This window comes from Ceratotherium simum, chromosome 5 (assembly GCF_057802395.1).
Source record: "Ceratotherium simum simum isolate JZ-2026a chromosome 5, ASM5780239v1, whole genome shotgun sequence".
NCBI classification, from domain to species: Eukaryota; Metazoa; Chordata; class Mammalia; order Perissodactyla; family Rhinocerotidae; genus Ceratotherium; species Ceratotherium simum.
The window spans coordinates 64,745,418-64,758,626 of NC_141904.1; the positions used below are offsets into that span (position 1 = coordinate 64,745,418).

At 40.7% G+C, this 13,209-nt stretch overlaps 1 protein-coding gene across 20 annotated transcripts in view; it reads right to left on the bottom strand.

Annotated features, from left to right (window-relative positions):
- Positions 1 to 13,209, bottom strand: part of MAGI1 (membrane associated guanylate kinase, WW and PDZ domain containing 1) — a 623,132-nt gene that overhangs the window by 36,283 nt on the left and 573,640 nt on the right. For all 20 annotated transcript variants that reach the window (XM_087431290.1, XM_014793604.2, XM_014793572.2 and 17 more), the window contains one exon: positions 8,457 to 8,488. In XM_087431290.1, the coding sequence (XP_087287416.1) occupies positions 8,457 to 8,488 (32 nt within the window). The remainder of the gene's footprint in view (positions 1 to 8,456; positions 8,489 to 13,209) is intronic.

Consider the following 13,209-nt stretch of genomic DNA (forward strand, 5'->3'; position numbering starts at 1 on the left):
GTTGAGGCAAATTGGGCATGTATTTAATGAAGGTAAGACAGAACATTTAAAATTATACTTGGTGTACCTGTGGGAGAAATTTGAGGACTATATTCTAGACTAGCAAAGAGGTGCTGGTAAAACTGTATGAGAGGCTTAATTCACTCAGACTCAAGGGGACAACAAACTCTGGTGAAGATGCCAGGAAAACACACTGATGTTTGGGCAGGGACACGCACCACCATTACCCTGTGTCACCATTGTTCCCTTTTGAGGAGAAAGTGCTCAGCTCAGACCTGAATGGATCAGCATTCCAAAGACCTGGAATAGAACCTGCTTCTGCCAATTTCCAAGTGTCCTCCCGAACAGTGAAGCCGGCTCTCAGGCCCAGCTATCTGCTTTCTGCCCCAAGAAGGTCAATATCTGCCTTCTTGCTTCCCCTGGAGACATGCTGAAGATCTTCAGAGTCAGAAAATGCTAATGACAGACACAATCCCCATTCTCTTTCACACGTGCAGGGGAATTTGTTTTTCTCTTCACTGTGGTCTTTACAAGGGTCTGGATTATAAACGAGCATGTGCATCAGCTCATTCTGGTGTGTACACACACTAGCATAAATAGAAAAAAGTTGGATTCAGGGTGGATTTTCCCCTTTTTATACTTTATTGCATTGCCTATTTTTTATAGAGAATGCTTTTTATAATCAAGACAAATTTTAAAGCTCTTCTCATTTTGCAATGAACTTTGGTAAGGAGAATTAATGAGAACTGTTATTTTCTATTTTTACACTTTGGTAGTGTTTCGTTTTTGTTCTCCTCTCAGGAAGGTCAGAAAAGATATTTTAAATATGAAAGCAAATAATTCACAATAGATAAAGGACCTCCGAGTTTACCCTGAGAGTTGTATTCCCTCTCTTCAAATGCCCACGCTTTCTTGGTTCCTCAAATGAGTAGCAAATGCCAGATTGTGGGGTCAGTCCATTGACACTAGATTCATTTCACAGTTAAAGTCTGTCTCTAACCCTTGAAGCTCCAGTCTCCTTCATGTTGAGACTATTCTTGACAAAACCTCACTGGGATTCAGAGTGAGCTGCAGGGCAGAATCACCAGAAGGAGACATCACACTCTTCTTGTTCCTCTCCTGAGTCTGTAGTCCCTGGGAACCTAACTTGAACCTCTTCCACTCACTCCCTCTTCCTGAACTGGAGGAAAATATCTTTCAGGCAACCCTGCCCCAATGAGAGTCTGAGAAAAGGTCTGGACCTTTCTCCTACAGAGAATGCACGTGTGCTTTTATGCAGGTACCCACAAATGCATGCACACGGATTCTGCATGTCACCTCATGGGTTTCTAAGACCCTTTGATGGCTGTCCCAGTGTAACAAATCTCTCACAGGGAGGACCTGGAAATCTTGAGTTTAACTGAAGAGACGGCTGTGCTGTAACCAGAGTGTGCAAACGAAGTCTACTGGAAGCGGCTTGGGCCATTTTTCAAATTTTAATACCCTTTCTCACCTCCCTAATAAATGACTCATTTAGGTCCAATTTAACACAAAATGACAAATACAATCTGGCATGAGTTTGCAAAACTGCCTGTCTATCAGATTACACCTCTGCATCCCTTTTAAGTGCCACCTAAACTTTGTTCCTAAATTTGGAAAATAAAAGTAAAGCAGCATCCTGAGAATGTTCTCTAAAAACTGTGCCACCACTAAACTCTCACTAAATGGCATATTCTAACCCACATGAATGGGCTAAATACACAATAACCTGGAAACTTTTTGGATTCTCCCCCAATAAGGTTTAACCTTGCTTTATGTTTCTTCTCAAGTTATTGTTGGCACTCTGGGCTTTTGGAAGCTATGCTCTCTGTGTGTTTGGAAAAGTTCAAAATATGCCTTTTTATTTTTCCTGAATACACTAACTAGCTATGACATTGTCTTTTATCTAGTTAGAGCCCAAAATTGTCCAGGAGAAAAGCCATGTTTATATATTTCTCAAATTAAAGTCAACTTGTAGCCTCTACATCAGTCTGGATTATCTCCCGGAAGACCTGGGTCATGAGAACAAATTCACTTCGGAACTAGTCAGAGCTCAGATTTGCATCTAATGTGATTGTATTTCGCCTCATTTTTCTAGGTGAGAAACTGGCCCAAAGGTAAGTATCTATCATTAAAGATATACTTTCAAGTCCGTTCAAGTAACTCTATGCATACTAAGAGCATGGATGGAGGAAATACCTAGCACACTGAAGACAGAATACCCAGACTAGGCTCTCTTGAGTAAACTATTTATTCACTCATCCAATCGACACATACTATTCACCTACTATGAGCCAGATTCTGAGGGGTACAATGTACAAGGAATAAAGAGATAGTGCCTGAGCTCTTAGAATTTATACCTGATTGTCTATCTAGGTGTACATCTATGTATGTATGTGAATAGATGGATATTAACCAAATAATCACAACAGATTGATAACATACTGCAATGTCCTTTAGATAGGTGATAAGGAGAGGCCTCTGCAAGAACCCTCCATTAATGGAAGCAGCTTGTGCTAAGTCTTCAAAGCAAATATGAGCTTGGACTGTTTGAAGACAGAAAAAAGGCTAGTGTGCCCAGCAAGGGAGCGTGGCAGTCTGAGATGAACATGGAGACCAAATAATACAAGGGCCTCATGGGCTACTTGAAGGAGTCTGGGTTTCATTCTTAGTTTGGGGGAGGAGGAATCCATTAATGAATTTAAAGCAGGGATGTGCCAGGTGCCAACTTACTTCTAAAAAGTTTGGTCTGGAGAATGAATTGGTGGGGATAGAAGAGAAAGCAGAGAGCTAGTCAGGAGGCTAATGAGCAGTCCATGTGAGGGATCCAAGGTGGTTTATGCTAGGGGAGTGGTAGTGACGAAGGAGAGGGACTAGTAAAGTCAAAAGGCATTTTGGTGCCAGAATCAATAGGCACTGCTGACAGACTGAATGGGGGAGAGGAGGAGGAGGAGATCTTAGAAACATGGATATAGGTATATATACACAATGAAATACTACTCAGCCATAAGAAACGATGAAATCCAGCCATTTGTGACAACATGGATGGACATTGAGAGTATTATGCAAAGTGAAATAAGAGGGAGAAGGTCAAATACCGTATGATCTCACTCATTAAGTAGTAGATAATAACAACAAACAAACACATAGAGACAGAGATTGGATTGGTGGTTACCAGAGGGGAAGAGGGGAGAGAGGAGAGCAAAAGGGATAATTAGGCACATGTGTGTGGTGATGGATTGTAATTAGTATTTGGGTGGTGAACATGAGAACATGATGTAATCCATGCAGAAATAGAAGTATAATGATGTACACCTGAAATTTATACAATGTTCTAAACCAATGTTACTGCAATAAACAAAAAATTTAAAAAAAAATAATAAATAAGTAAATAAAAGAACAAAAAAAGAAAGAAACATGGATATACACCTCCCAGTTCTCTAGCTTGAGCAACCGGCTGGAAAGGGGAACCACATATTGAGATGGATATTTCCAATGCCAGCTGTTGCTACTATGCTGGTATTTTTGAATTAAAATTTTTATTTCTGAATATCAAATCAGAGTCAACTAGGAAAAAAGAAATGGGCGCAGTCTTGAAAACTCCATAGAAGTCCTTAGCCACACACTAGCCGTGAACTTGTGTCATGTACCCACCTCCCTAGAAAAAATGATTCCCTTACTACCGACAGGCCAGGGAAATAGGGAAGATGCATTGGTTTTTATAAATGGAAACAGGAAAATAAATCAGCTCATCAGTATTTCACAGAATGATTTCAAATGGAGATACTTATAAAGTGAGCTGAAAATATTTACTCGGAAGAGCAAATGAATACAGACAGCACTTAGGAATTTAAATGATGAAAAGAATTTATGTGGCTTAAAAATGACAAATTGATCCATTTTAAAGCAAAATTATTTACAGTTCACTTATCTGCCAAGACTGAAGGCCACTGCAGCGATTTACATGGACAACAGGAAAAACTCCAAGTGCTGATGAGATATTAGGCCAATGTCATTAAAGGTTATGTGGAAATCAGAGACTGAAATACAGGGTAAAGCAGAGGATGATCCTTCTGTTTGTTTCTTTCTTTTATCATTTATGGGTCTAAGTGAAATGATTTCTTCCAAAAAGGCAGGCGAGAGGAGTTAATGGAGAAGAAAAGGAAGGTATCGATTGGATATGAAAATGAGTTTGGTTCATGCTGAATGTTTCAAAGAAATCTAATATAACAGCAAAGTCTATTTTCTAAGGCTCCAAAGGGTTGAGGGTTGAGTTGCTGTGAGAGGTGAGAGGCAAGGATATTGCTAGCATGACCCATCCTCTTCCAATCTACTACTCTCACTGCTTCTCCTTGTAGCCTGTAGGAGCTTTGATGGGTTGTATTACTGCCCTGATTGTTGGACAAGTGGCATGGGGAAAAGAAAGAAAAGAGGCGATGAGATAACCAGGAGAGTTTGAGTAAGAGACAGGGTACATAAAACTAGAGTTTTCAGACTGGGGTCACTCACTGTGCACATTATCTAAGATCTCTCCCTCATATCTCTTAATGACTAATTGTCAGCAATGTCTTTAGCACCCTTTCCAGGTCAAAGGAACAGAGGACAATGGAACAGCAAGCTGTCACTACTGCTACCTTTTAGCTTGCTAAGTTTGCTACAAAAAGGTTGTTGAAGAGACTGTCTTGCCCCCCACTCAGTGTCCTCTGTATGAAAACTTGGGAGAAGTTTTTTAGTAACTTTTTGTTAATTAATTAAATTAATTAATAAAAAATTTTGTCTCTTTAGTTAACATGGTATGCTTTCTTTGATCTAACAGTAACAGCTAAGTAAATAATGTGGTTTCCCAAGTTGCTCAGGCTGCTGGGGAACTCGGAAAGATTCCATAGCTCAATCATAGCGCCTAACTCAATCTTGGGTCTTCTTTACGGCTTTGCTGACTACTTACCTTAAGTTACTGCAATGAAGAGCTGTATAATTTTCATTACACGTGTTCTTGGTGTTGTATTATATTTCTGCTTTGTTAACTTTTGGAAGCACATGTTCATCAGACTTTAAGCCCCACGAGGAGGGTCTGTATACATCTGCCTGTTTTTGTGGTTATTTTTTGTCTCTTCCTAGTTCCATGAGGACAGGAATGTTTTTTGTTTTAGTTCTTATTATATACTGACACTGGGTCTGGCACATAGAGATACGCAATAAATACTTGCTGATGGAACGAATGCATAAAAATTTTTGGTGATTTGTGACAATGAATCCTTTTTGTCAAAGGAGCAATCAATAAATTGCTTGTTTATAAGCTCCAGGAAGGTGCTGTGACCATCTTATTTATTATGGTATTTCCAGTACCTCACACCAAACCTGACATTTAGTAGGTTCTCAATACTAGTTTGCTGAATAAATGGATGGATGGATGGAGAGATGAATGGATGAGTGTATAAAAGATGAATGTACAGATGGATGAATGGATAGATGATGGATGGATAAAAGGACAGATGGACAGATAAAGGAAGGGAGAAAGGGAAAGCACAGTTGGGAAATGAACTAGTGAGAAAACACAGGAGAATACTGACTTGAAATTCAGGCTTTGGTATGATATTCAGAGTTTTAAATTCTCACATACAAAATCCTTATATGTGATTTAGATTGAGAGTCTCGGTTAAATAAGTGTCCAGTCAGGATGATTAAACTGGGCCACAGAATCACTTTCCCAGTGAGGTCTAAAACCTGACAGCAAATATGTCTTATTTTTGTCTCCGCCATTTGGCAGAGAAATCCCTGATGTTATGGATGTCCAGGTATTAAATTAATAAAATTTCATTAAAACACTGCCATTGTCCCCAAGGAGTATATAAACTATATATTCAACATTTAAACTAAATCTAGTAGGATAAATTGCTTATTAAAAGTAAGCTATAGAGGCTATCCCAGAGGGGAAACAAGATCACAAAGATAAGTCCTTCTGTTCTAATAAAAACCCAACTACTTAATTATTGAAGACTTTTTTTTTAAAAAAAGGTATGAGGGCGAAGGGAAGCTGTCAGTCACATGAGCAAGCCAACAATGTCAGGAGCCTCTAGGAAAAAAGAAAAACCATGGTCTTTGGTAAAGAGAGTATAATCCCAGAGCTAATAGTAAATCTTAGCGTATCACAGGCCAGGCACAACCAGCGTGCATTTCATTACGTAGCCTGCATAGCTGACCCTGGCTGTCATTATGTGAATTGGCCTTCTGGAGCCATGACGCCCAGCTTCCCCCTGGATTCCCTCCGACCCCACCAGAAAAATCCCATAATCATCTGTCTCTTTGGCAGGACGTCATCAACATTCAAACTGGGAAAGGGAAACAGCTTTCAACACACCTGTACAGAGCTCCCGCTGATCACAGATGTTAGCAAAGCTCTACTGGCAACGGCAGACGTTGGCTCATATCCCCCAAATTTTGTACAGCAGCTGTCAGAGTCTGCCAACAATGCTGTGAAAACCATCATCCCTGTCCTGGCACAGAAATCAGGGCAGGGCCAGCCCCAAGCTGGGGGCTCATTCTTTTCTAACCCAGCAACACATCAGTCTCTTAGCTTGTGGTAATTAAGAGCCAGCAGACTGTGGGCAAAGCAGTTAAGAGAGCTTTTTTCCTAGGAATGTAGCCTGAGTAATTGGCTTGCTGCTTGCTAATGACATGGCTTCTACAAAAATAAACTGTCATAGGGGATTCTCTTAACTGACTTGGTGAATGCAGGCTCTCTATCTGTTTGATACCCTTTGAGTTCAGCAGCGAATTCCAAAACACTTTGGGGAAGAAGAGATGCAAATGAATCTCCAAAAATCCTCTTGCATAGGAAGTTTAAATGGGATGCAAAACAAAAAACGACACCTTGCTACCTGATGTCATGCTGCCTGTGCACAACTGCTCTCTCTCCCCCAGTATGCTCCTTGTCAAGACTCCATTCCACGTGGAGTGTGTAAAATAAGTCCACACATCATGGAGCATGGCTGGGGGTAGGGTAGAAAAAAGGATGGCTCTAATTCAAGGCTCACGTGACACATCTCCCAGATTTGCTTCTATTTTTCTGAAGGCTGAATAGGTTTCTGACTATGACCCAGGGATGGGGAGACACACGTGCATGTATGTGAGAACGAACACACACACACACACAGGCTTTAGCATCTCTGTGGTTCCAACATGAGCTCCGACCAGCACTTTTCTGCCTGGATCTTAACAGAAACTGACAAGGAAGGAGCCCTAAGGTCACATGTTCCAATCACCACGGCACTATGCCATTGGAATCCCATCAATTATTGCAGATTTTCTCTTTGGAGAGCTCTGGAGTGGGGCTTAAGAATGCAGGAGGCTCCCTCTCTCATCTTAATCAACTTCTGCCTCTCACCGCCAGGCTTGGAGACAGGTGGAAGGAATTCAGCCGCAGCACCGTGAGCTGCAAAGTTTTAAAGCTTCTCCTCTCCCGGATGGCAGAAAGCTGTACATTTTCCCTCCCCTAACTATTCTAAGCCACATGGAAGTACCCCTCTTTATCCTAATGTTAATGAATTGGGAAGCCTCTTCCACCCGGATCAATTTCACAGGCATCGGAGTTCCAGATTTTGAGTCTTTAAGTAGCATTTTAATTTGTTGTCAATGCCCCAGGAGCAGAAGCTCAAACCACCAAGCAAAACACTACAGCCTCCAAGCTATTAGCTAACATGTCAACTAGGTAATGCATCTTCAGGGAAACCAGAGTAGAAAGGACAGCGAAACATTGATTTTCTTTTTTTTTAAAGAATCCTATACCTGCAGCATAATGCTGCTAAAGCTAGCAAAACAACAACGGACATTTCCACAGCAAGGAAATGTCTTATTCCCAGGGCTGGGGCAGTGAACGTCGTTCCATGTGAGACATATACACACGGCATATATACACGACAGAGCCATTCTTCCTTAAACCCACAGCCTTTTTAATTTTGTTAATAATTCATCATCCAGTGGACAAGAACGCTCAGGGAGAGAATCCACCCATGTGAATGGCTGGAAACACCAGTTTCCAGTTCCAGTTGAGAGCAACCATACTCAGGAAGCAGGTGGAGCTTTTCTCTTTTTTTCTTTTCCTCCTCCCAAAGGAAACACTGGCATTTGTATCAAGTTAAAACATCAGAGAAACTCATCCATTTGAAGGAGAGTTGTGATGCATTTATACAGAGAAAATTCCAATCATGCATTCTTTATCCTGGCCCCTGCAGCCTGTCCACAAATCACTAGACAGTTCAAGACAAACCCAAATACCTTCTATACCAAACAGATCCCCAGAACTTAATATAAGGAGCCCCGGTTCCTGTCTCCCCCATCCACTGTAAAACACATTTAGTGGAGTCAAGCTAGACAGCGTGCCCTCCCACCCCCAGACCCCCTCCCCCCAAACAAGCACTAAGTAACAGACAAGTCCTTACCGACTTTGGGCTCTTCTTGGGAACAGGCAGCCCTGGAAAAAATGCAACAAGGAGGGGAGGGGGGAAGAAATCATTAGCATATAAATGTTACCTTTTCCTTAAAGAATAATCCCCAGGTGTTTCATGGCAACCTAGCCATCTGCAGAGTTATGTCAGATTTCTCCCCCCGCATCGGAGTTACCAGGCTGTTCATATCGAATCAAAGCAGAGGGAGGAGGAGAGCAAGAGGCAGGAGATCTATCTGCATTAGCTATGCTGACTTGTACTGCAGCAGCCTGGAGGCTGGGAAAAGAAATTCACAGACCTCAGCGCCCTGGGAAATTGAACACTTGGACAGAATCTCAAATGCTCTTCTGGATTAAGAGAGACTTAACTTGCAATTAAGTCCAGGATATTTCCTTTCCGCCCGATCCACTTGTCAATTGAAGCGGACCAATCATGACAGAGGAAGGGGTGTATATTTAGTTTCAGAGGAGTACATGATTAAAATTAAAATTTTTTCCTTTTTTTGGTCTTCTCTTTCTTTTTTTCTTCCTCTGCCTTTCAGAAGGGGAAATGCCTTCTTTATTTGCATGAGCCGAACACCCAAAGACAGACGCTCTTTTGCCAGCACAAAACACAAATCCAAGTTGGTCTAGGACCCCCTCTGGATCATCAGCACCCCTCTCGATACCTGTCAGTCATCCAAATACACTATTCAGCTTGGACTTGAGCTGGGACTAGCCCCTCACGGGGAGAACAGGTCGTTTGGGAGTGAAAAAGAAATTTCACAGAGCTGAGAGAAAAACACAATAATGGAGAAAGAGAAAAGCAGAGGAGACAAAGGTGGTCACTGAACCTGGCTGGCTCTTCCAAACCCTGTCCTTAGTGGGAGGGTGAGAGCTGGAAGGGACTTCTGATCTCCTCACTTCTAGGAAAGTCAGCAGCAATTAAGGGCAGGCTTATGGGAAATCTACCACCAGGGGAGCATGGCAAAGGATGGCTAGCCTGGAAAATAAAATCACATATTGGTATTTCAGAAGTAATCGCTTGTGTAAGGTGCCCTCTCATTTTCAATTTTTTAAATTTTTGATTTGAGCAAAAGTTAGAATGCAAAATGAAAATTCCATCTGTATTAGGCACAAAAGATACACTCAGGAGCTGATGACTTTGCACCGAAAACTTCAACCATTTTTAGAAAATGATCCCTATATTAGTGTGATGATTTCAACTCTTTTGGAAGGGACTTGTCAAACCATGAGCCATGCTAAGTTCAGCGCAAGTAACACGAGGCCGTGGAAGTGGGTGAGTAGGAGGAAGCCACCCAGAGGTGCACTGCTGAGGTGCCCACTGCAAGGGAGCCGTGATGGGGATGACTCGTCCTCAAAGGCGTCAGGGGCACTCTACTGGCAGAGCTCATCCGATCTCCAGAATGAGGTCACTGCAGAGTGGCAGAGTGGCTCTCAGACTTCAGAGTGCAGAAGGAGCACTTGGCAGCTTGTTAAAAATGCAGAATCCCTGGGCCTCACCCTCAGGGGCCCAGGAATCTGTAGTATGAACAGATATTCATTCTGATGCGCAGGTCTGAGGACCACATTTAAGGAAACTTTAATATAGTAGAAAGAGTACTACTCATTTAAGTCCGGCAGACTCAGGCAACATTTAGCGAGTTGCTTTAGAGCCCTCTATGCCTCAGTTTCTCAATTTATGAAACGGAGATAATTAGCCTCATTTCACAAGATTGTTATAATTAAATAGACAAAATGTTTAAAAGCCTTGTACCTGGCACAGAGCAGGCCCTCAAATGTCCACCCTTTTCACCTTCCTGTGCCAATTTACACCATTCAGAAAGGAAGTGGTTTTGGTTATCTTATTGTAACTAGGGAAAATCATTTGCTAAGCATGTTAAAATATAAAAAATATTGTAGGGGAAATATCTTACCTATGGATGAGAATAACTGTGTTGAGCAATTTAGATACGTCATTATTTTCAAAAACAATTATTAAATGCTTTTATTTGTTCATTAATGTGATTCCCTTAAGGAATTTTATCAAGTTATATTAGTGTGGGTCACTGTATACATTAGTGTGGGTCATTGTATAACATTACATCTTTAAATTCAGATTTTTCCCTAATTCAGACTGACCTTTTAGTTAATTGGAATAAGCAACGTTTCACTGTAGTTAGTTTTTATTAGACTTGACTTTACCCAGGATCCCAATGACCCTCTACAAAAATTTGTAAAGAATCCCCAACTAGGCAGAAGAGGAGTAAAAAAAAATGGCTTCAATCTACACTCTGCTAATCATTTATAAGCCTCTGACCATCTTAAATTCCCTGTCTTGTAAGATTTTCACATATAAAATAAAGGGCACTCTTCATTCCCTAGCATAAGAAACATTTGCACACACGTTCAAAGGTGCATGTACAAGAATGCTCACTGTAGCACTGTTGGTATAAAGGAAACCTCGAAATGACTGGAAGTTCTTAATAAACTGTGGGACAGCCAACCTATAAAGCAGTCTGCAGAGGTTGAAAGGAATGAGCTATCTCTTTGGGTAACACCGTGGATGATCTCCAAAACATAACGTTGAATGAAAACCACACGCTGCAGAATGGCAGGTACAGGAGGAGATGGGTGTTCAACACACTCAAACACATGCATGGCATCTGCCTTCCATGACTGTCCACATCAGAGTGATAACTGGGATATTTCCGGTGGGACAAGGAGGGGCAGGGATCAGAGGGACCCATTTAAGCAGATTTTAGCCTTAATCTAGAATTCTTTTTCAAGAATACCATATTCACATCTTGCTGAGGCAACAAAAATATTAATTTAAAAATAAACATTAATTAACTAATGGCCTTTCCATTAATTGTACAAAACCAACCAGTCTAAAGCATATTAGGGTAATCAGTTACAGCCTGTCTCCTCTGAGGAAGCAGTCCATGGAACATTCCAAAAGATCTCAGCTCAACTGACACAAGAAATTTTATTTTACAACAAATAAAAACTTCTTTTAATTTAAAAAGAGATTTGTTCCTCTTTGCTAGCAAGTCGCTGAAAACCTTCTTTTTATAAAGCCACACCTTCTACAGGAGCCAAAAGTGGCCACAAATTAGTATTTAAAAAATAAAAAATCCAGAGAATCCACTGCTTTTTAAAAAAGAAATCAAAGATTTGCTTTAGGTCCATATAGTCATTAAATCTTAAAATCTAATGAAGATGAATGCTAGAACAAAACTCCTGATTACAATTTATAATTTATTTTAGCCAAAACTATTCAGATGTATTGAAAAGACCAGGGAGACTTCATGGAAAACACTCAAAAAAAGGTCACTGTTTGGCAGAGTTCTCCAGGATCTAGAAATCATAGGATGTGGCTCTTATCTAGCTAACGTTGACTGCAAGGCCATCCATACTAGATGGGTGTCAGAAAGCAACATGATCCCACACTTCACTGCACGCCAGTGGTTTTCCTTAGGACAAATACACACTTTGTGCTCTCAGTGGCAGCAGGAAGTTTGTGTTGTATAAACCGTGTCACATATTACATATGAGGCATATGGGCAGAAACAGCACCTGTCTTAATCAGCTCATCTATTCCCTTCAGGGAGAGGAAGGGCAACTTTGAGAAGACGCAGAAGAAAGAGTCCATGGATGGCATCATCTGCTCTTAGTGCCTAGAAGGTGGCGAATGCTACTTCAAAGGATCTCAGAAAACTTTTACAGGGAAGTGTGCATTCAAAGTGTGAGTCTAAGTGTGATCTAGAGAAGTGAGAAAAGCTTGGGACCTGAATTCTTATAGTTCCCAATAAAAAAGGTGTCCCTTTGGAGAAAACAAATGGCAAGTTCTCTGCTAGGGTCTTGGGCTGACCAACTAACACGAGGAGGAGGAATCTCTTTCCTTTTAAACATTCAAGGCCATAAACTATGCTACTCAACATGTTCTCATAGAACTAAATGGCAAATGTTATTCTTGGTGAAATTTCATAATGGCTGTACACAAAAATTTATATAAAAAAAGTGAAAATATAACAATAAATATGCATTTGGAAACAAGGACTAGAACGTTATACACCAAAACAGTGTGTTCTTTGGCTCAGGGGATGGTGGATGGCTTTATTACCTATTTTAGTTTCTTCTACAAAAAGAAAAGCTTTATTTATTTATGAACAGACACATACATATACACACAGATACCATAATAAACCAAAGTCTATACTGCCTTTTTAAGTAGCAAATTTCAGAACACTTTATTGCACTTTTAAATCTCTAGGGCATCACTAACCTCTACATCCTCCAAGAGCTGCTTACTTTTTCCCAAAGTGAATGTATACATATAGAGTTTCTTTAAGCGCTCTGTTGAGATTAAGACTTGTGTTTGTTCTACTGACTACACGGAAACAGGGAAGACTTGGATAGCTCAGTCGGGCTACCAGGGGAAGCCAAACAGAAGCCAAGCACTACCATTTTGGCATGAGTTGAACAAAACTTGAGTTGCTAGGCAAAAGACTGGACATCCCTGGACCAAATTTCCTCTAGGTTTAAAGGAAGTGAGAATGTCAACCAACCTTACTAACTGAAAGAATCAAGAAAAATCATGCAAACGGCTTTGAAGGGGTGAATCCTAAAGTCACTGTCATATGCAAAGTGGATCTTCAAATAACAAAAATCTATTATGCCATCGATTTCCCTTTTTTTCATTGTGATATTCATTCCCCTTTGCACTTGGTCTCTAGATTTGAGCATTTTAATGAAAACAATAAAAC